Source organism: Hemiscyllium ocellatum, chromosome 7 (genome assembly GCF_020745735.1).
Source record: "Hemiscyllium ocellatum isolate sHemOce1 chromosome 7, sHemOce1.pat.X.cur, whole genome shotgun sequence".
Taxonomy (NCBI): Eukaryota; Metazoa; Chordata; class Chondrichthyes; order Orectolobiformes; family Hemiscylliidae; genus Hemiscyllium; species Hemiscyllium ocellatum.
The window spans coordinates 73,470,754-73,494,659 of NC_083407.1; the positions used below are offsets into that span (position 1 = coordinate 73,470,754).

At 41.4% G+C, this 23,906-nt stretch overlaps 1 protein-coding gene across 3 annotated transcripts in view; it reads right to left on the reverse strand.

Annotated features, from left to right (window-relative positions):
- pde1a (phosphodiesterase 1A, calmodulin-dependent) overlaps window positions 1-23,906 on the reverse strand; it is a 239,350-nt gene that overhangs the window by 38,462 nt on the left and 176,982 nt on the right. For all 3 annotated transcript variants that reach the window (XM_060827979.1, XM_060827980.1, XM_060827981.1), the window contains exons 3-5: window positions 16,376-16,558; window positions 5,300-5,366; window positions 5,095-5,211 (exon numbers count right to left, since the gene is read on the reverse strand). In XM_060827979.1, coding sequence (XP_060683962.1) covers window positions 5,095-5,211; window positions 5,300-5,366; window positions 16,376-16,558 — 367 coding nt within the window. The remainder of the gene's footprint in view (window positions 1-5,094; window positions 5,212-5,299; window positions 5,367-16,375; window positions 16,559-23,906) is intronic.

Sequence of the window (23,906 nt, forward strand, 5' to 3'; positions counted from 1 at the left end):
TGAAACCTTGACCAGCATTAAAAGAAAACAAAGAACTGCGGATGCTGAAGACGTGGAACAAAAACAGAAGTTGCTGGAGAAACTAGGTAGGTTTTGTAGCATTTGTGAAGAGGAAGCAGAATTAACATTTTGAGAACAGTGACCCTTCTTCAGAACTGATAGCAGCTAGGAAAAGGTGGTGTATATGATATAGTGTATGCAGGAGGTGGGGATTGGAGTTTGGAGAAGGGTGGTGAATGGGTGGTGGCGGCAGAGCTAGAGAGAGAGAAAGAAAGATATGCAAACAGTGGGATGGTTGATAGTAAGCCAGGGAAGCATAGCCGATTGATTTTCACCTACTTATGGACCCAATTATCAACTCTTCTCCTTGCCTGGCTTATTATCAATCATCCCTTTGTCTGCCAAACTTTCTTTCTTTTCAGTGGTGTCCATCTCCACCCATTCAGTCACTTGTCCACTCCCAGTCCTGCCTCCCCCATCTCGCTGGACATCTGTGTAACAACTACCTTTTCCTGGCAGCAGTCAAAACGAAGAACAAACAACAAAGAACAATACAGCACAGGAACAAGGCCAATTTTGACAGTGTCAGGCAAGAACTTTCAAAAGCTGACTGGAGGCAGATGTTCACAGGTAAAAGGACGGCTGGAAAATGGGAAGCCTTCAGAAATGAGATAACAAGAATCCAGAGAAAGTATATTCCTGTCAGGGTGAAAGGGAAGGCTGGTAGGTATAGGGAATGCTGGATGACTAAAGAAATTGAGGGTTTGGTTAAGAAAAAGAAGGAAGCATATGTCAGGTATAGACAGGAGACATAAGTGAATCCTTAGAAGAGTATAAAGGAAGTAGGAGTATACTTAATTAGGAGGGCAAAACAAGGTCATGAGATAGCTTTGCCAAATAGAATTAAGGAGAATCCAAAGGGTTTTTACAAATATATTAAGGACGAAAGGGTAACTAGGGAGAGAATAGGGCGCCTCAAAGATCAGCGAGGCGGCCTTTGTGTGAAGCCACAGAAAATGGGGGAGATACTAAATGAATATTTTGCACCAATATTTACTGTGGAAAAGGATATGGAAGATATAGACTAGGGAAATAGATGGTGACATTTGCAAAATGTCCAGATTACAGAGGAGGAAGTGCTGGATGTCTTGAAACGGTTAAAGGTGGATAAATCCCAGGACCTGATCAGGTGTACCCTAGAACTCTGTGGAAAGCTAGAGAAGTGATTGCTGGGCCTCTTTCTGAGATATTTGTATCATCGATAGTCACAGGTGAGATGCCGGACGACTGGAGGTTGGCAAACATGGTGCCACTGTTTAAGAAGGGTGGTAAAGACAAGCCAGCGAACTATAGACCGGTGAGCCTGACCTTGGTGAGCAAGTTGTTGGAGGGAATCCTGAGGGACAGGATGTCCATGTATTTGGAAAAGCAAGGACTGATTAGGGATAGTCAACATGGCTTTGTGCGTGGGAAATCATGTCTCACAAACTTGATTGAGTTTTTTGAAGAAGTAACAAAGAAGATTGATGAGGGCAGTAGATGTGATCTATATGAACTTCAGTAAAGCGTTCAACAAAGTTCCCCATGGGAGACTGATTAGCAAGGTTAGATATCATGGGATAAAGGGAGAACTAGGCATTTGGATACAGAACTGGCTCAAAGGTAGAAGACAGAGGAGGTGTTGGAGGGTTGTTTTTTCAGACTGGAGGCCTGTGACCAGTGGAGTGCCACAAGGATCAGTGCTGGGTCCTCTACATTTTCTCATTTACATAAATGATTTGGATGCGAGCATAAGAGGTACAGTTAGTAAATTTGCAGATGACACCAAAATTGGGGCTGAGAAGTGGCAGATGGAATTTAATTCAGATAAATGCGAGGTGCTGCATTTTAGGAAAGCAAACCTTAGCAGGACTTATACACTTAATGGTAAAGTCCTAGGGAATGCTGCTGAACAAAGAGGCCTTGCAGTGCAGGTTCATAGCTCCTTGAAAGTGGAGTCGCAGGTAGATAGGATAGTGAAGAAGGCATTTGGTATGCTTTCCTTTATTGGTCAAAATATTGAATACAGGAGTTGGGAGATCATGTTGCGGCTGTACAGGACCTTGGTTAGGCCACTGTTGGAATACTGCATGCAATTCTGGTCACCTTCCTATCGGAAAGATGTGAAACTTGAAAGGCTCCAGAAAAGATTTACAAGGATGTTGCCAGGGTTGGAGGATTTGAGCTATAGAGAGAGGCTGAACAGACTGGAGCGTCGGAGGCTGAGGGGTGACCTTATAGAGGTTTACAAAATTATGAGGGGCATGGATAGGATAAATAGACAAAGTATTTTCCCTGGGATGACTCCAACTGGGCTATATCCTCCTTATATCTCTGACAATCCATCTCACTGTCCACAAGTCCACCAATCTTTGTATCATCCACAAACTTACGAATTAGACCAGCTACGTTTTCCTCCAATTTGTTTATGTAGACCACGAATAGCAGGGGCCCCAGCACTGATCCCTGTGGAACACCACTAATCACAACCCTCTATTCTGAAAAGCATCTTTCCACCACGACCCTCTGTTCTGTAGGATTCTGAAGGAGGGTTACTCGACTCAAAACGTTAACTCTGCTTTCTCTCCACAGACACTGCCAGGCCAGCCAAGTTTCTCTAGCAATTTCTGTTTTTGTTTCTTGACCAGTACTGTTTCATATACTTATAATATATATGACCCAGATTTACTTCCCTATGACTATTACAAAATGATCTACTATTATGTCAAATTAAACTGAAGGACAAGAGGACATAAATTCCATATCTCCTGCTTTGTTGGTAGAATATGGAAAGTTGGGACATATAGATTTCTTTTTCTCTCAGCTGAACTCATCCTAATTCCTAGGGATCATTAAGTAACAGCATTCCACACCAGGAATGGTAACTCTGAGGCACTTGTCTACAGACTTACTGAGTTTTCAAAATGCCAGCTTTAAGAGTGAGCATAGGGTAATGGTTGCAATAATTCAAAGGAGGTAAAATTGAATTTTTCTCCTACCTATCTGGTCAGTCTAATAACCCAAAACCCAGAAGAACTGTTGGTAATGTAGTTGTTCAGATTCTTCAATATAATAGGCAGGAATTTTCCTTGGTCTTTGGGACCACAACATCAGAGTCATAGAGATGTACAGCAAGGAAACAGACACTTTGATCCAACTCGTCCATACTGACCAGGTGTCCTAATCTAATCTAGTCCCATTTTACAGCATTTGGCTCCTATCCCTCTAAACCCTTCCTATTCCTATACCCATCCAAATGCCTTATAAATGTTGTAATTGTCCCAGCCTCCACTACTTCCTCTGGCAGCTCATTCCATACATGCACAACCCTTTGTGTGAAAATGTTGCCCCTTATGTCTGTTTTAAATCTTTCCCCTCTCACCTTAAATCCATGCCCTCTAGTTCTGGATTCCCCCACCCTGGGAGAAAAAAGATCTTGGCTATTCACCTTATCATGTTTATATAAACTTCCATAAGGTCACCCTTCAGTCTCCAATGCTCCAGGGAAAATAGCCCCAGCCTTTCAGGTTCTCCTTATAGCTCAACTCCTCCAACCTTTGTAAATTTTTTCTGAACCTTTTCAAGTTGAACAACATTTTCCTATATCAGGGACTGACCAATAAAGACAAGTGTACCAAATACCTTCTTCGCTACCCTGTCTACCTGTGACTCCACCATTAAGGAATTATGAACTTGCACTCTAATGTCTCTTTGTTTAGCAGCACTCAAGGTTCTACCAATAAGTATATAAATCTTGCCTTGATTTGCCTCACTAAAATGCAACACCTCACATTTGTCAAAATTAAACTCCATCTGCAACTTCTAGGCCCATCTGACTAAAGTCCTGTTGTATTCTGAGATAACAATCTTCATTGTCCACTACACCACCAATTTTTTTTGTGTCATCTGCAAACTTACTACTCCTTTATTCACAACACTGTTTGGAGCCTTAACTATTCAAATTGATAGACTGGTGGAGTACATGCAGGGGTTAGTTAGCTCAAAGGCTGGCTTGTGATGCAGAGTGACACCAACAGCATGGATTCAGTTCCTACACTGCCTGAGTTTACCAGGAAGGACACTCTTTCTCAACATCTCCCTTTGACCAAGTTATGGTGACCCTCAGGTTAAACCATCACCAATCATCTCTCTCTAATGAGAGAGCAGACCTATGATCCAGTAGGACTCTGGCGATGTTTACTTTATTCAGTTGTTAGGCAATTCACTCCAAATGCTTCTAATGACAGGAATGCACCCAGCATATTCAAGACATGATAATCTTAATACTTTTGGTACTTCCTACTGTGATCAAGATGTGATCTATGTACATCAACACTCAATAAAGCTTTATTTTTGTAGTAACAGCTTAAATTTCGCTCAGGTCAAAGTGTTACCAGCGGAGAATTTGATTTGCATGTGTGATTTTGGAGTAGGCAGCCTTGGTTTTCACCCATCTGGTCATGATTTTGGGAGTGGATGATCATAAAACAAAATAGCAGAAAATTCTTCCTTTGGCTCAACATTTTCTATTTGTTGCCTTCATATTTCTTGTGCTTCCTTGGTCTGCAGTTCCATTCACTAAAATTTACAGATTGTAATGATGTCAGTATTGACGCATTCATTTTCATGTGTTATTTGATTATTTTTCACCTACATGGTGAACAAGGATGAACTGCACAGCTTGGAAAGGAGGGAAATGTGTAGAAAATATCATTAACTTCATCTACGTTGTAGCCTATGATATGTGGTGTTCGTGATTAAGTAATCATTTAGTGATAGGGATCTAATCTTTCAGTGGGAGTTGATGTCAGACAATTCTGAATCATCATGCAAACCACAATTGTTATAAGTGGCAAAATGAATAGGTTATTTTCAATCAATATTATTATTCACTAGAAATTCTAACTGAATACATTATAATGAAATATTTATTTGATGGGCAGTTGCATACAGATACGTTAAGATGTACTGGATTCAATTAATATTTCCTGGCCAATGATTTGGAAAATACATTGCTTTATTTTAATTATATATTAAACTTGAAAGTTTCCTGACCCTGAAACGATTGATAAGATCATATCGGGTGAACAACTCGTGCACCATGAACTTCAGAGCATGGTCCCCACTGGCTTCATTGAGGGCGAATACATTAAATGACCATTTATCAACATTCTGCAAAAAGAAAAGAAATGTCAAATTTAGACATAATGCTTAACTAATCTCATATTGTCAGAGTTTTTAAAACTGTTGTGTTACACACCTTTAAAGCAGATATCACTGCTGATGGATAAGTCAGTCCAGTCATGTTTGATGTTCTTCGGTACATCCTTAAAATCAAAATGATAAGTATATATTTGACAACAGGTTTCAGTAACACGACCCTGAAATAAGACTCATACTTTTCTATATTTTTCCATTTATTCCTGTCCCCAAGTCAATAAGAAGCTCTGATGGCCATTTCTTTTCGTAATGCAATTATTTTTATATTAATTCATGACTGGGCTAAGTATTTATTGCTCTTCCCTAATTGTCCTTGAGAAAGTGATCATGAGCTGTCTTCTTAAATCACTGCAATCCATGTGGCATATGTCTACCCACAATGCCTTTAGGGAGGAAGTTCCAGGATGTTGACCCAGCGACAGTGGTTCGTGGCTCAGCGGGGAACTTGCAGGTGGTGGTGTTCTCATCTATCTGATGCCTTTATACTTCGAGTTGGTAGCAATCGTGGGTTCGGAAAGTTCTGGCTAAAGAGCCTTAATGAACTTCTGCAGTGCATCTTGGTGATGGTACACAGAGCTGCTATTGACTATCAGCGGTGAAATGTTTATGGATGTGGTGCCAATCATGTGGGCTGCTGAGAGGATTACTCAGCTATTTTTGCTGATTTTTACCTTTATAAATTTTGTACTTATTAGACTTAAGGACTACTAGTAATGTGATATTAAGATAGTAGATCTTACAGTGTGCTCATGTGAACAACCTGGGTCACGAATCATATGTGAGTGACTCAAACTGCTTGATTTTCCAACTGAAAATAGTGTGAGTTGCAGAGGGGAGAGTAAGTAGTTGCATGTATGACATAATGTAATAAATAAAATTCCCTTTTTATCGTTGGGACCACAATGCCTTTGATGCTAATCCATCGAGTTTATTAGTTCCTCACAAACAAAATGGACAATTTAGAATCTAGAATCTAGTTTGAAGCAGGAATTTAAAGGCAGAACATAGATTCAGAATTCATTTTGAGTTCTTTAATGTGCCTCTTAATGTTTTGCTGCATTTTGCTCACTGCTTTAGTTGCAGTTTTTCTTTGTCTCACCAAAGCTTTTCCTCCTTAGCCTGGATTTTGTAGTACCAAAGACCAGGAACCTGAGAACTTTCCCCTCATTAGTCTCCTGACACTGACAGCAGTTTCTGGTGTTTGCACATATTCAATTAAAGCTGCTTTTAGCCATTCTATGCTTCCCCATAGATCGAGTTATTATGATTCCCCAAGTGTGCAATTAATTGAAAATTGTTGAACTAACAAAAACATTCAATCTAATGCTCTTGGGCCTAATGTAGAAATTCTTGAAAACTTAGACATTGTTGAATGAGCTGTAGCTTGATTTTTAAAAGATGTCTCAGTTCTTAACTATTCCAAGGCAGCCTCGCTGTCACAAAAAGAACATTTTTTCTATTTGACGAAAGTTATACTTTACCGTTATGATAACACAGTTTTTGAATTTTTGGAAGAGGCTTTATTATACTTTGGCCTCCATCTTAGTCCCAATCTTTAATTCAGTTACTTGTAAAATTTACAAGCAACAGTCAAAACATTCACTGACTTTAACTACAAGTTTTGTTGTTGGTGAGAATACATCAATGGGATTGGCTGCTTACCCCACCTGATGACATCACTGTGGCTGGCTGACTGGAGATCCCCATAACAGTATGCCACATTCAAACTGATGTTGGAATAGAGAAATCTGCCAACAGAGCTTTATGGGTTTTTTTCTTTTCCTGGCTATGTGTAAAGTACATTTCTTCTCTACTGACTGTAAAAAAAACAGCCTACATTTTACGATTATATATTGGTTTTGAGGTGATATCATAAATAGCTGAAAGTGAATCATCTTTTTTGGATTTTCAAGGTTGTTGAAATTGAAAACAGGAAGTATTGATTGTGGTGGCGGCCAAGTGTTGTACATGTACCATTATTACTAACATGATAGGTGGGAGGGGAAGCAACAAATAAACTGAGGGAAAATTGTAGCCACATCTGTAAAAAGCTGGGAATTATACCTGGTTATGTCGGATGAGTCATGTCTTTGCCATTTGGAGCTTTACTTGACAAGACAATGATGTCTTAATCCTCTGAGAAATCAGAAATATTGGGGAGCAGCTTAGTTAGCAGTAACCTCAATATATCTATATTTTGTCCATATTTGTATAGAATGAGCCTTCATTGCTCAGACCTTTGATTATAGGAGTTGGGATGTTATGTTGAGGTTGTACAGGTGAGGCCTCTTCTGAAGAACTGTGCCAATTCTGGTCACCCGGCTATAAGAAGTATGTTATCAATTATAATAGGGTTCGGAAGAGATTTATCAGGATGTTGCCAGGAATGGAAAGTTTGAGTTATAAAAATTATCAGGATAGGCCAGGTCTTTTTTCACTGGAGCATAGGAGGGCGAGGAGTGATCTTACAGAGGTTTATAAAATCATGAGGGATACAGATAAAGTGAGTGGCTGGTGTATTTTTCCTAGGGTGGGGATTTCAAGACTAGGGGCATGTTTTTAAAGTGAAAGAAAGATTTTCAAAAAGACATGAGGAACCTTTTTTTTTCACAGACAGTAGTTCGTTTGTGGGATGAACTTCCAGAGGAAGAGGTGGACATTTATAAAGTTACAATGTTTGAAGTACAGTTAGATAAGTACATGAATAAGAAATGTTTGGAGGTATATGGGTGAAGCATAGGCTGGTGGGACTTGTTTGGTTTGAGATTATGGTTGGCATGGACAGGTTGGACCAAAATGTCTGTTTCCATGATATATGACTATGATTATGATCTTCTTGAGTTTAGACAAAAGCCTAACTGAACTTTCCATTAATTCCCTAAAGAACATAGAACATGAGAAACTGAAACAGGGGTATATGATATTGCTGCTTAAACTGTTTAGTTATTTAGTGAGATCATGCCTTAGGTTTCTTGTTCAGGGGATGTGGGCAGGATTCATTGCCAATTCCTGGTTGCCCTTGAGAAGATGGTGGTGAATTGTCTTCTTGAACTGCTGTAGCCCATGGTGTGTAGGAAAAGTGTTCCAAGATTTTGATCGAGCAACAGTGAAAGAACGATGACATTATTTCAACCTATAGATTGGAGTGGAACTTGCAGGTGATCGTATTCAAATATATCTGTTGCCCTGTATTATTAAGAGATGGAAGTCATGGATTTGGGAGGTGCTGTTGAAGCAGTCTACGATTACTTTGAAAAGAAAAGCTGATTAGGAATTTGACCACACTGTGGTTAGAATTTGCTTTTACACCATTCAGTACTGATTCAGTACATTCAGAATATGATTTAGGTAGTTAAACATTTGCCCCTTTCCAGCAGTCATTTTAAAATGCTTAAATGAATATTCAAATGAATGAATATGTTTAAAGAGAGACTTTGGCCCTGATGAATCTTGCTGATGATCAGAACTTGTGTCTATATAACAGATTTAGAGATGGTTATTTTATTTCTAATACGATTAACCAGATAATCTAAATAAGGTTTACTTTTCTCAGTCTGTCTCAAGACTTGAATAAACATTTACTCCATTACCAATATTTAGAGTTAAGGTAAATGTTTCCAAGATTTTTCTGTGCATCACTGCTTCGCCTACAAGACATATAATTTGTTCTAAATAAGGAAAAATAATGTTGAAATGTAAATATTTGAATAAATAGAAAAAGACTGAAAATTCACAGTTTGCTATTCAACACCTACAATGAAGGGAGGCAAATCAATGTTTTAATAATGCCAATTTGAATTTACGTAGAGTCAAAACATAGAATATGCCAACACAATTCAGGTGTCATTTACAGGGTTTTTTGCATCTTTATTGAAAATTCCTCAGCGCTTTCTGTAATAAAGGTAAATTATCATAGCCAAGTATAATCAGGCCACGTGTACTAGCATTGTCTAGGGCTGATCCTTTAACCTATGCCCTATTCTGCAAGTATTGCTCCTTGCCAGCAGCTTCTGTTCATACTTTGATGCCTAAGTATTAGATTGGAAGTCTAATATTTCTGTAATTTGAAAAACTGAAAACTTTAGGTTAGAAATTTTGGTTCTGACAATCAGAGATAAACTCTATTAACAGTATTGGTTCCATCTTAAATAGATAGCCAGAGATAAAGTTTCCATAGTCCTATTGGATCACAGGGGTGCTCCCTCGTTAGAGAGAGATAATTGGTGATGGTTTAATCTGAGGGTCGCTATACCTTGAGCAAGGCAAGATGTTGTGAAGAATAGTCCTTCATGGTGACCTCAGGCAGAATAGGAACTGAATCCATGCTGTTGGTGTCACACTGCATTGCAAACCAGCCATCCAGCCAACTGAGCTGACAGAGCGAAAGAGAGATCTGCAGATGCTGGAGATTAGACTCAAGATTGGAGTGGTGCTGGAAAAGCACAGCAGGTCAGGCAGCATCCGAGGAGCAGGAAAATCGATGTTTCAGGCCGGAGCCCTTCATCAAGAATGAGGCTGAAAGCCTCAGGAGTGCAGAGGTAAATGGGAGGGAGGTGGGGTTGGGGAGAAGGTAGTTGAGAGTGCAAAAGGTGGTTGGAGGAAGGGGTAAAGATGATAGGTCAGGAGGAGGGTGCAGCAGATAGGTGGGAAGGAAGACTGATAGGTGGGACAGGACATGAGCTGGACGTTTGGAACTGGGGTAAGGTGGGGAGAGGGGAGATGAGGAAACTGGTGAAGTCCACATTGATGCCCTGGGGTTGAAAGATTCTGAGGTGGAAGATGAAGCATCGGGTGGGGAGGGAGTGCCGGTGGAGGAGGCCCAAGACCTACATGTTCTTGGCAGAGTGGGAGGGGAAGTTGAAATATTGGGCCACATGGCAGTGGGGTTGATTGGTGCGGGTGTCCCGGAGATGTTCCCTAAAGTGCTCTGCAAGGAGGCGTCCAGTCTCCCTAGTGTAGAGGAGACCGCATCGGGAGCAATGGATACAATAAATGATATTGTTGGATGTGCAGGTGAAATTTTGATGGATGTGGAAGGCTCCTTTGGGGCCTTGGATGGAGGTGAGCGGGGAGGTGTGGCACAGGTTTTGCAATTCCTGTGGTGGCAGGAGAAGGTGACAGGAGGGGAGGGTGGGTTGTTGGGGGGTGTGGACCTGGCCAGGTAGTCACAGAGGGAACGGTTTTTGCAGAAAGCAGATAGGGGTGGAAAGCAGATAGGGGTGGTGGGGTCTGTTTGCAGGTGGCGAACATGTCGGCGAATGATGCAGTTTATTTAAAGGTTGGTAGGGTGGAAGGTGAGCACCAGGGGGTTCTGTCCTTGTTACAGTTGGTGGAGTGGGGCTTCAGGGTGGAGGTGCGGGACGTGAATGAGATGCATTGGAGGGCGTCTTTAACCACGTGAGAAGGGAAATTACAGTCTTTAAAGAAGGAGGCCATCTGGTGTGTTCTGTGGTGGAACGGGTCTTCCTGGGAGCAGATACGGCAGAGGCAGAGGAATTGGGAATACGGGGTGGCATTTTTGCAGGAGGTAGGGTGGGAAGGGGTGTAGTCCAGGTAGCTGGTGGGTTTGTAAAAAATGTCAGTGATGAGTTGGTCATCATTGATGGAGATGGAGAAGTCCAGGAAGGGGAGGGAGGTGTCAGAGATGGTCCATGTAGATTTAAGGTTGGGGTGAAATGTGTTGGTGAAATTGCTGAACTGCTCAACCTACTCGCGGGAGCATGAGGTGGAGCCAATGCAGTCATCAATGTAGCCGAGGAAGAGGTGGAGAGTGGTGCCGGTGTAACTCCGGAAGATGGACTGTTCTACGTAGCCAACAAAGAGACAGACATGGTTGGGGATCATGCGGATACCCGTGGCTACCCCTCTTGTCTGGAGGGAGGATTCAAAAGAGAAATTGTTGAGGTGAAGACCAGTTCAGCCAAACGAATGAGTGTCAGTGGAAGGGTATAGGTGGGGACGTTGGGAGAGGAAGAAATGGAGGGCTTGGAAGCCTTAGTCATGGTGGATGGAGTGTAGAGGGATTGGATGTCCATGGTGAAGATGAGGTGTTGGGGGCCGGGGAAATGGAAGTCTTGGAGGAGTTGGAGTGTGTGGGTGGTGTCCCGAACGTATGTGGGGAGTCCTTGGATTGGGGGGAATAGGACAGTATTGAGGTAGGTGTAGCTGAGTTCGGTGGGGCAGGAGCATGCTGAGACAATGGGTCGGCAAGGGGTGGTCAGGCTTGTGGATCTTGGAAAGGAGGTAGAAGCGGGCTGTGCAGGGTTCCCAAACTATGAGGTTTGAAGCTGTTGGTGGGAGATCTACTGAGGTGATGAGGTTGTGTAAGGTCTGGGAGATAATGGTTTGGTGATGGGGGTTGAGGTCATGATCGAGGGGGAGGTAGGAGGAGGTGTCTTCAAGTTGGCATCTGGCTTCACCAGTGTAGAGGTCGGTGTGCCAAACTACCACTGCACCCCTTTGTCCGCTGGTTTGATGGTGAGGTTGGGATTGGAGCAGAGGGAGTGGAGGGTTGCATGTTTTGAGGGTGAGAGGTTGGAGTGGAGGAGTAGGGTAGACAGGTTGAGGCATTTAATTCCTGGCGGCCGTTGGAAATGAAGAGATCGAGGCCGAGTAATAGACCGGCATGGGGTGTCCAGGTGGATGGAGTGTGGTGGAGGTGGGAGAAGGGGTCCTCAGAGGGTGGGTGGGACACCCAGTTAAAAAAAAGAACATAAAGGTGCAGGATAAAGTTGTTTCCGTTGGATATAAGAATGTAAAAGTAGCAAAATGACTGAGTAAAAAAAAAGAGAAAAGCACACATCGGAGAAGATGAGCACATAGGGCAAACAGAACTGAAATTCTCGAATGCTTACTCAAGATAGTGACTCTATTTCAAATCTTAAAGGTGAAACTATTTGTACAATTAGTGAAACTGCATTGTGCCTACAAAGAGCACTTTAGCAACACAATCAACTATATGAGAGACTGAGGGCCCAACATCTACCAGATTCTGCCTGTTTAAAAAAGTTTCAATCATCAGTGAAGGCTGTAATGAAAATGTGCTGACTTTTTAATGTTGTTAAAGGATCTCAGCAAACCTGTATTCTATTGTTTGGCAAAATGGGCAGAATGACTGAATTTCCAATGAAGCTTGGAGAAATCTGTTTCACCTGCCTGTGAAGCATCACAACTCAAACATACATACTGAGACTTGGTTTTGAGCCAGACATCCATTAGTTTGTTCAAGTGATTGTACACAAGGAAACATTGCTTCACTGTCAGCTTCTTCTTAAATCTATTTTGTGAACGGCCCATTATTTATTTACACAAGATAAAGAGGTAGCATATGCTTGTAGTTGCTGCTATTGACACCTTAAAGGTATAGTTGATTTGAAATTTTATGAGACTTTGGTAACAGCATTACTAAAAAAAGTCATAATAGCTCTTTTTAAAGCTTTTTTACTGGTGTTACTAAAGAATTAATTTGCTCTTTCACGAGTACCTATTATGGGCACAGAAGTATAGTGAGTCGAAATAGAGGATATGGAGGGCCACTGGGGCTGGGTAGAGTAATATGGGTGACATAGGGACCTGTTAAAGATCTACTGAAGTTATCTTTCAATAGTTCCCTCATCCCTACTATGGTTGTTCACACTCTTGAAGGATGATGAACAATAAACTCTTGAGAGCCTACCACAAAATCATGAATATTAGGAAGCGCTAAGAGATTCCTGATGAAGAACTCATGCCCGAAACGTCAATTCTCCTGCTCCTCAGATGATGCCTGAATTGCTGTGTTTTTCCAGCACCATACTCTTGACTCTGATCTCCAGCATCTGCAGTCCTCACTTTCTCCCAGCGCTAAAAGATGCTTAACTCTGTGTACCACAGCTACACACTGTATGTCCTCTTCTCTTGCACTATTAAAAATTTCGAGCTGGGAAAGGGGGCAGAACTCCCAAATGTAGATCCTGTTTGCCACCTTAAAGATTTGTGGATATTTCCAACTCCCTGACAAACCAATATTTACTCATGAACTTCAGCCTCATGTGTAATTATTACAAGCTCCCTTGAAAACTCACTCAAAGAATGCATTATTTAGTGCAGTAATAAACTATAAAGATCAGGACTTGCTCAGTTCTATCTTGGTTAGATATATTCAGTTGGGGGAATCCACTCATGTCAGCCTTAGCACTTCTGCCTTAATAAATTGGGCTGTGGCTTCCACTCCTGTTTTTCATGTCATTCATATTGGATATATATTGATAACATGGAGTGAAAATAAGAACATCACCTGAATTGGAGATGGTGCCATGCTAGTAACATCATATAATCATGGAATTTTACAGTACAGAAGGAGCCCATTCAACCCATTGTATCTGTATCAGTATCAGTGAAACACTAATCCTAAAGTTCAGGCTAATGGTAAGGGACGTGGGTTCAACTAACACCATGGCAACTAGTAAAATGCCTTTTTAAAATTCTTTCAGGGAAGTGGGTGTCATAGCTAAGCCAGCCAGCATTTATTGCCCATTCCCAACTGTCCAGGGGCTAGCTAACAGTCAGCCATGTTGCTATGGATCTAGAGTCACATATAGACCAAACCAAGTAAGGAAAGTAGATTTCTTTCTGAAAGAATATTAATGAAGCAGATGGGTTTTTAGAACAATCAGTAGCAGTTACATCGTCACCTTTAGCTAGCCTTTTATTCAAGATTTGTATTGAATTCAAATGCCATGGTAGGATTCAAACCTATATTCTCAGAACATTAACAGTAAACTATTGTCTCCTCAAATTCATTGAATAAAGCTGGAATAAAAAGCTAATCGCGCCAGGAAATTACCATCGATTTTCAATATAATCCATCTGTTTCATGAATGTTCTTTTGGGAAGGAACTCTGCCATCCTTACCTGCTCTGGCTGATATGTAACTCCAGATCCACAGCAATGTAGCTAACTCTTAACTCGAATGGCCAAGCAAGCCATTAGAGAAAGACAAGAAATGCTGGCCTTGTCAGGAACACCCACTCCCAATGAAAGATTAAAATATTATGTGTATCTAGGACTGCACATGAATAACTCCAAGTGAGTAAGCTAATAGATGGGGGTGTTTGGAGCAACATTTTCCTTCATAACAGCAGTCACAGGTACCCAAAATGCACTGCATGAGATATTAGATTAGATCAGATTACTTACAGTTTGGAAACAGGCCCTTCGGCCCAACAAGTCCACACTGACCCGTCGAAGCGTATACCACCCAGACCCATACTCCTACATTTACCTCTTCACTTAACACTATGGGCAATTTAGCATGGCCAATTCACTTAACCTGCACATTTTTGGATTGTGGGAGGAAACCGGAGCACCCAGAGGAAACCCACACAGACACGGGGAGAATGTGCAAACTCCACACAGAGAGTCACCTAAGGCTCATAGCTGACTGTTAGCTAGCCCCTGGGCAGTTGGGGATGGGCAATAAATGCTGGATGGTTTAGCTATGACACCCACTCCCCTGAAAGAATTTTAAAAAGGCATATTTTACAAGATGACATGTAAATACTGTTTAAACAGTAAATTCTGCAAGCTTATACCCCTTAGCAGGGAGCTGTGATTAATCAACAATAACAACTTGCATTTATATGCCACTTTTAACACAATAAACCATCCTCAAGTTATTCCACTGTTAAAAGTCAAAGCTTGAGAACAAATGTTAAAATTTAGATCACGACACAAATTTTAGGAAGCAACTTAAAGGAGCAAAGAGAGGCAGAGAGGTGTACAGTTTTAGAATAATAGAACATAAGAAGTAGGAACAGAAGTAGGATGTTTATCCCTGAAAGCCTTTCCAACATTCTATAAGATCTAAGAGAAAGTGAGGACTGTAGATGCTGAAGATCAGAGTAAAAAAGAATGGCACTGGAAAAGCACAGCAGGCCAGATAGTATCCAAGGAGCAGGAGAGTTGATGTTTCGGGCATAAGCCCTTCATCAGGAATTCCACACTCTTTGATTTTGTAAGATCTGCCCAGACCTCAACTCCCCTTTCATATCAGCTTCTCACAAGCATCAACTCTTCCATATCGCAAAAATCTATCTACCTCCTCTTTAAATATTTGCAGTGATCTAGTCTCCGCAACACTTACGATGCAGAATTACCAAGCATTCATTACCCTTTGAGAGAAGAAATTCTTTTGCATCTCGGTTGTAAATGAGTACTGTATCCCCTTATTCTGTAATTATGTCCTCTCGTTCGAAATTCCCCCAAGAGTGGTCAGAAATTAGGTTCAGCATCAGATGATGCAGTTTTAATGGTCAATCTTTAATTGGAGGAAATGTGTGCTAATGAAATACTGGATGTCAGAAAAACAATCTGATAACTTAGAGATGGTGGATGAGTAGAGACAGGTGGTGGATGGGTAGAGAGAGGTGGTGGATGGGTAGAGAGAGATGGTGAATGGGTAGAGAGAGATGGTGGTGAAGTGGAGTTTGGTGTTGTCATTGTCCATGTGAAAACTGACATTGTAGTTTTAGATGGTGTTCCTCAGGGGTAACATGCAGATAAGAAGCAATGAAAGGCAGAGGGTAGATCCTTTGGAGACATCGGAAGTCAGAAGATAGGTAAAGACATCAAAGGTGATTATCTGCCTATGATTTGATTAATAAGACTGAAAAGAGGCATGAAGGGTCACGTGCAGCTGGCAGAGCAGCTTTGAGAGATGATGATGTGGCCAAAAGCATCAAAGCCTTGTAGTCATGTTGAGAAGTCAGGAGGATGTGAATAGTTTACTTTTCAGAGAGTAAAACAGAGGTAGAGCTCTAAAACTACAGACCCAGTTCTCTGACTGCTACTCTCCGAGATTATGGAAATAGCCCTTTACAATCCTGTTCATAATGCTCGTGTGTATATTTAGCACAAATAATTATTGGTGTAATTCTTCAGACAGAATTGACTTTTCCTTACGACCTTAAAACTGCACTTCTAATAGTTTGAAAAGCACCGAGCATTTTAGAATAAATGTCAACCATTCAACAACAATTATAAAAACAGCAACATTAAACTTTACCTTTCAGTTTTTACAATTTACAGGTATTAATCAAAAGCAATACCACAACACTGCAAATACACTTTCATTTACCTCTCGACAAAAATGCCGGCTTGAACAGCATGAACAATGCTGCGAAATCTGGGCTTTTCTGCTGGCCTTTTTCTCATCACCCCCATCTTCCTCGTGAAGGTGGATGCCAACCAGTCCCGGACTTCTGATGGAACGGAATCTGATTGGATATCGCTGAGTTCATCCTCAGTGTCCAAGAGCCGTCTGATGAAGAAAAAAATGTATAAAGCTTCAACCCAAAGTTACTCCCTTCTAAAGAAACATTAATCCAAAGCAGCTGCCTTTGGATTTTATCCCTCTTCACAGTTTATCTCGCTTTTAGTAAATTGTGCCCGTGCTTTGAATTTATCTTTTGAGTTATATTTTGATAATAAACTCCAGCCCATTTCTTGTTCAGTATTCTTCCCAACTGTTCGTTTCAATATTTTACCATTATTTCCGTGCATTCATTGCAAATTGGGGGTTCATATCACTGTACTCAATTACTACCAGTGGGTGCAAAAACCTAAAAGATCCAGCATCCCTGAATTGTATTTTTTATTTCTTTGTCATCTGTGTTAATACCATCAATAAACTTGGAAGATTTTACATTTGATATCCTGTTCTTAAGCCTCTTTCATGGACAGCACTTCCATAATCTGCAAGGCGCTCACATGTCCACATGTATGTCCTCGGCATGCTGCAGTGTTCCAGTGAATCACAACGCAAACTGGAGATATGACATCTCCTCTTCAGACGAGGCATTTTATTGCCTTCTGGACTTAATACGAACGAGATGGGGGAGCACTATTTCGTTCGAATAATTCATTATTCGGTTAATTGATTCAATGCCTTTCCTCTGGGGCTTGGAGTTTTCTGTTAAGTCCACTCCCTGTTCAGGAGATGAGACAACAGCACACTGTGTGCGAGCCCCCGCCACCACCCCCCCCACCCCCCTCCCCAACCCACCCACTCCCCAACCCCATCCCCCAACCCCATCCAGCACTGCCCCTGCCTGGCCCCCAACTCCACCCACCCATCCAATGCCATCCAACACTGCCCCTGTCCGCCCCCCAACCCCATCCAACACCAGCCCCAACCTTGACAATCAAGGTTCCTCTGTATTGAGTTCAACACCTTCAAGTTGTGAAGGTTTCTTAGTTTTAGCTTGTTATCATGTCCTTCCCCCACCCCCCCCAGCCCACTTATTGCCTTTTCAAGTCTGGCAGGAGATACATCATTGTTCTGCCATTCTCACATTCCGATCACTTAATCTGAACTATTAACATCTTTTCTGCACCTGCACCCTACATCCACTACCCCCAGCAACCCTCCCCCTAGTCCAACCTAGAGTATAAATGCTGTCCTCTCCACACTTTACTTCATCTCTGATGAAGCATTATTTAGATTCAAAATGTTAGCTAGCTCTCTCTCCATGGATGCTGTCTGACCTGTTGTGATCTCCAGCATTTGTTGAGATCAGTACAGATTCCAACATCTGCAGTAATATGTTCCCACATAGCTGAATTAGCCAGGTAGCATGTTGCATTCAGGTTCATGGTGAAGCCAAGCAGTAAACAGGTCAGTGCACTGTTGTACTCAGTGGATGGCTATGCAGCCAGTATCCCAGCCAGGGACAGGGTCAACAAAGAAAACGTTATGTATGAGCAACTGATATGGCATTCGTGCCTACATCAATCTGCGAAAAAATAACATTGTCTCATGGGCTAAATTTAACAAGTGTACTCAGTGACGAGGAGAAAGTGTTGATACTTTTATCAATGATCTGTACAGACTTACAAACATGCAAACAAGAAAAGGTCATTTAGCCCTTTAACCCTGCTCTGCTATTCAATAAGATCATCGCTGATCTGATTGTAACCAGAACTCTGCATTCCTGTATATTCCAATAATCTTTCATCCTTTTGGTAATCAGGAATCCATCTCTGCCTTAAAAAATATTCAAAAATTCTAGGCCAATGAGTCTTGAGCAAGGGAATTTCAAAGACTGATAACCTTTCGAGAAAAAAAATGTTTTAAGTGGAAGCCCCTTTTTTTAAAACTATGAGCTTTAGTTTCTAGATTCTCCCATAAGAGGAAACAGTAAAATACAGCGCAGAAGAGGCCCTTTGACCATTGATGAATCCTGTCATATTTTCAATTAAGTTATGTCTTTTAAACTCCAGAGAATACTGGCCAAATCTGTTGAGTCTTTCTTATAATGCAATTGACTCGATCCAGGTAATAGTTTAGTAAAGCCTCTCTGAAATACTTTCTATGCATTAAGTCTAGTGACCAGCACTGTACAGAATACTCCTGATGTGGTCTCACCAATGCCCTGTAGAACTGAAGCGTAATCTCCCTATTTTTGCATTCAATTCCCCTCTCAATAAATCATACCATTTTATTAGCTTTCCTGTTTAATTGTTGTACCTGCAATACTAACCTTCTGTGATTCATGCAACTCAGATCTTTCAGAACATCAGAGCTTTGCAACCTCTTACAGTCCAGATGGAAATTATGTTTAACCAATTTATTGAAGCTCTTTGAAGAAGTAACTTTTGCTGTAGATTCTTTTTGCCAAAATGGACAATTTACACTCTCTTACATTGCACTCAGTTTGCTAAATCTTTGTCCAGTCACTTATCTGATCTACTTCACTTTTTAAGCTCCATATGTTGTTTGGTAGATTAGACTAGATGTCCTACAGTGTGGAGACAGGCTCTTTGACCGAACAACTCCACACCGACCCTCCGAAGAGAACCCACCCAGACCTGTTCCAGTACATTTACCCTGACTAATGCACTTAATACTATGGGCAATTTCAAAGTTTGGGAGAAGATTTGTAGCTCGGGTGCTTGTTGTTGTGGTTCTGTTCGCCGAGCTGTGATCACAGAAGCACTTCACAGGAAGCTCCCAAGCACTGAGGATGTCACCTAGATAGGGGACGAAATGTCTGCAACACAAATTCCCAGCTCGGTGAACAGAACCACAACAATGGGCAATTTAGCATGGCCGATTCACCTGGCCTGCATATCTTTGGAATGAGGGAGAAAACCAGAGCACCCGGAGGAAATCCACACAGACACGGGGAGAATGTGCAAACTCCACACAATCGCCCAAGGCAGGAATCAAACCCAGTTCCCTGGCACGGTGAGGCAGCAGTGCTAATCACTGAACCACTGTGCTGCCCCAAATGTTCTCTTCACAAGTCACTTTCCTACCTATCCTTGTATCATCAACACATTTAACTATTAAGAAGTATCTAGTTGAGTACTTGATGGGATTAGTGTTCTTTGATCAGCAGAGGCATAGTGAGCCAAAAGGCTTTTTTCTGTGCTGTATGATTCTATGATCTTTGAACCCTTCATCCACATCATTTATATAAATTGTAAGTGGTGCCAGGATCAGAAATGTCTCAGAGAGGGTGTAGAATGTTCTCAAGGGGGACCCAGCAGGAAGTGATTGTATGTATTGGAACCGACGACATAAGAAGGGAAAATGATGACATTCTGAGGGGAGAATATAGAGAGTTAGGCAGGAATTTAAAAAGGAGGTCCTTGAGAGTAGTAATATCTGGATTACTCCCGATGCTACAAGCTAGTGAGGGCAGGAATAGGAGGATAGGCCAGATGAATGCATGGCCGAGGAACTGGTGTATGGCAAAAGGATTCACATTTTTGGATCATTGGAATCTCTTTTGGGGTAGACATGACCTGTACAAGAGATCAATCTGACACTGGTACACTTGAGAAAACGAGCAGGTCAAACAGTCAGGGCAGGCAGGTACAAAGCAGAGAACAAAGTAGGACTGATAAATTAAACTGCATTTATTTCAATGCAAGAGGCCTAAAAGGGAAGGCAGATGAACTCAGGGCAAGGTTAGGAACATGGGACTGGGCTATCATAGCAATTACAAAGATGTGGCTCAGGGATGGACAGGAATGGCAGCTTAATGTTCCAGGATACAAATGCTACAGGAAGTATATAAGGAGAACAAGAGACGAGGGGGAGTGGCATCTTTGATAAGGGATAGTATTACAGCTGTGCTGAGGGAGGATATTCCTGGAAATTCATCCAGGGAAGTTATTTAGGAGGAAATGGAAAACAAGAAAGGGATGATCACCTTATTGGGATTATATTATAGACCCCCTAATAGTCAGACAGAAATTGAGAAACAAATTTGTAAGGAGATCTCAGTTATCTGTAAGAATAATAAGGTGGTTATGGACGTGGATTTTAACTTTCCAAACATAGACTGGGATTGCCAGTGTGATCAGGGTTGAGATGGAGATGAATTTGTTAAGTGTGTACAAGACAATTTTCTGATTCAGTTTGTGGACGTACCTACTAGAGAAGGTGCAAAACTTGACCTAAAACTTGAAATAAGAAAGGGCAGGTGACTGAGGTTCAGTGGGGGAGCACTTTGGGGCCAGCAACCATAATTCTATTAGTTTTAAAACAGTGATGGAAAAGGATAGACCAGATCAAAAAGTTGAAGTTCTAAATTGAAGAAAGGCTAATTTTGATGGTATTAGGCAAGAACTTTCAAAAGCTGACTGGGTGCAGACATTCATAGGGACGGATGCAAAATTGGAAGCCTACAGAAATGAGATAACGAGAGTCCAGAGACATTATATGCTGTTAGGGTGAAAGGAAAGGCTGGTAGGTATAGAGAATGCTGGATAACTAAAGATATTGAGGGCTTGGTTAAGAAAAAGAAGGAAGCATATGTTAGGTATAGACAGGATAGACTGAGTGAATCCTTAAATCAGTATTAAGGCAGTAGGAGTATACTTAAGAGGGATATCAGGAGGGCAAAAAGAGGACATGAGATAGCTTTGGCAGATAGAGTTCAGGAGAACTCAAAGGGAAAAAAGGGTAACCAGAGAGAGAATAGGACCCCACAAAGATCAGCAAGGCGACTTTTGTGTGGAACCACAGGAAATGGGTGAGATATTAAAGAAGTATTTTGCATCGGTGTTTACTGTGGAAAAGGACATGGAAGAAAAAAAGAATGTAGGGAAATAGATGGTGACACCTTGAAAAATGTCCATATTACAGAGAAGAAAGTGCTGGATGTCTTGAAACATGTAAAAGTGGATAAATTCACAGGACCTGATCAGGTGTACCATAGAATTCTGTGGGAAACTTGGGAAGTGATTGCTGGGCCTCTTGCTGAGATATTTGTATCATCGATAATCACAGGTGAGGTGCAGGAAGACTGGAGGTTGGCTAAGGTGGTGCCACTGTTTAAGAAAGGTGGTAAGGACAAGCCAGGGAACTATAAACCAGTGAGCCTGACATCGGTGGTGGGCAAGTTGTTGGAGGGAATCCTGAGGGACAGGATGTACATGTATTTGGAAAGGCAAGGATTGATTAGCAATAGTCAGCATGGCTTTGTGCGTGGGAAGTCATGTCTCATAAACTTGATTGAGTTTTTTGAAGATGTAACAAAAAGGATTGATGAGGACAGAGCAGTAGGCACGATCGATACGGATTTCAGTAAAGCGTTCGACAAGGTTCCCCATGAGAGACTGGTTAGCAAGGTTAGATCTCATGGAATACAGGGAGAACTAGCCATTTGGATACAGAACTGGCTTAAAGGTAGAAGACAGAGAGTGGTGGTGAAGGGTTGTTTTTCAGACTGGAGGCCTGTGACCAGTGGAGTGCCACAGTCCACTACGTTTCATCATTTATATAAATGATTTGGATATGAGCATAATAGGTATATAGTTAGTAAGTTTGAAGATGACACTAAAATTGCAGGTGTAATGCAAAGGAGGTTACCTTGGATTACATCGGGATCTTGATCAGATGTGCCAATGGGCTGAGGAGTGGCAGATGGAGCATAATATAGATAAATGTGAGGTGCTGCATTTTGGGAAAGCAAATCTTAGCAGAACTTATACACTTAATGGTAAGGTCCTAGGGAGTGTTGCTGAACAAAGGGACTTTGGAATGCAGGTTCATAGTTCCTTGAAAGTAGAATCGTAGGTGGATAGGAGAGTGAAGAAGGCATTTGGTATGCTTTCCTTTATTGGTCAGAGTACTGAGTACAAGAGTTGGGAGGTCATGTTGCAGCTATACAGGACATTGGTTAGGCCACTATTAGAATATTGTGTGCAATTCTGGTCTCCTTCCTCTTGGAAGAATGTTGTGAAACTTGAAAGAGTTCAGAAAAGATTTACAAGCATGTTGCTCAGGTTGGAATATTTGAGTGATAGGGAAAGGCTGAATAGGCTGGGGCCTATGTAGAGGTTTATAAAATCATGAGGGGCATGGATAGGGTAAATAGACAAGGTCTTTTCCCTGGAATGGGAGAGTTCTGAAATAGAGGGCATAGGGTTAAGGTGAGAGGGGAAAGATATAAAAGAGACCTAAGGGGCAATGTTTTCACGTAGAGAGTGATGCATGCATGGAATGGGCTGCTAGAGGAATTGGCGGAGGTTCGTATAATTGCAACATTTAAAAGGCATCTGGATGGGTTTATGAACAGGAAGGGTTTGGAGGGATATAGGCTGGGTGCTGGCAGGTGGGACTAGATTGGGTTGGGATATCTGGTCGGCATGGATAAGTTGGACCGAAAGGTCTGTTTCAGTGCTGTACATCTCTATGACTCTATTACACTAGTTGAGGCCCCAACACTGATTCTTGTGACACACCACTAGTGACGTCAGCCTGAGAAAGACCTCTTAGCCAGTCCATCTTCCATCTATGCCAACATGTTATTCCCTAGACTGTGAGCTACTATTTCTGCAGTAACCTTTGATGTAGCATCTTATCAAATATCTTCTGGAAATCTAAGCACCCTTAACCACATCCACTGGTTCCTCTTTATCTACAGCACAAGTTACTTCTTCAAAGAGCTTCAATAAATTAGTTAAACATAATTTCCCTTTGACAAAACACATGTTGGTTCTGCCTGATTACCCTAAATTTATCTAAGTGCTCTGTTATAACATCTTTAGTAATATTTCTCCTGTGACAAATATTAAGCTGACCTGTAGCTTCCTGTTTTCTGCCTCCTTACTCTTTTGAATACAGGAGTTACATCAGCTATTTTCCAATCTCACAGCATCTTTCCTGAATCTGATGAGTTTTGGAAAATTAAAACCAATGCATCAACTATTTCACTGGCAACCTTGGGACATGTCAACTCATAGTTCCAATGAGACAGTCTAAAAGAAGAGTGTATCCAAGGCAGAATTGTTGTCAGAGTCTCAGATGAGCCATGTGGCGTGAAGAGATTATTTAACATTTATAAGGGACATTCAATTGACCAGATGAGCTGAGGTCAGAAAGCAAACGTTATTAATGATTTGTGGTGATGTAGAGAATTGTATCCTAAAAACAACCAATGCGGTGAAGTGTTGCACTTAAAAGCAGAATGATGGCTGCGTAAAAATACAGCAGACAGGAAAAGCATGCATTAACTACCCAACTAACTGATATTGGTGTTATAGAACAAAAAAAAGGTGAAAATAATTTTGCAAAAGACGGCTCATCTCATTACACTCTTGTGTATTACTTTATACTCTTTATCACATTTAGAAGCTTGTACAGAGAAAGC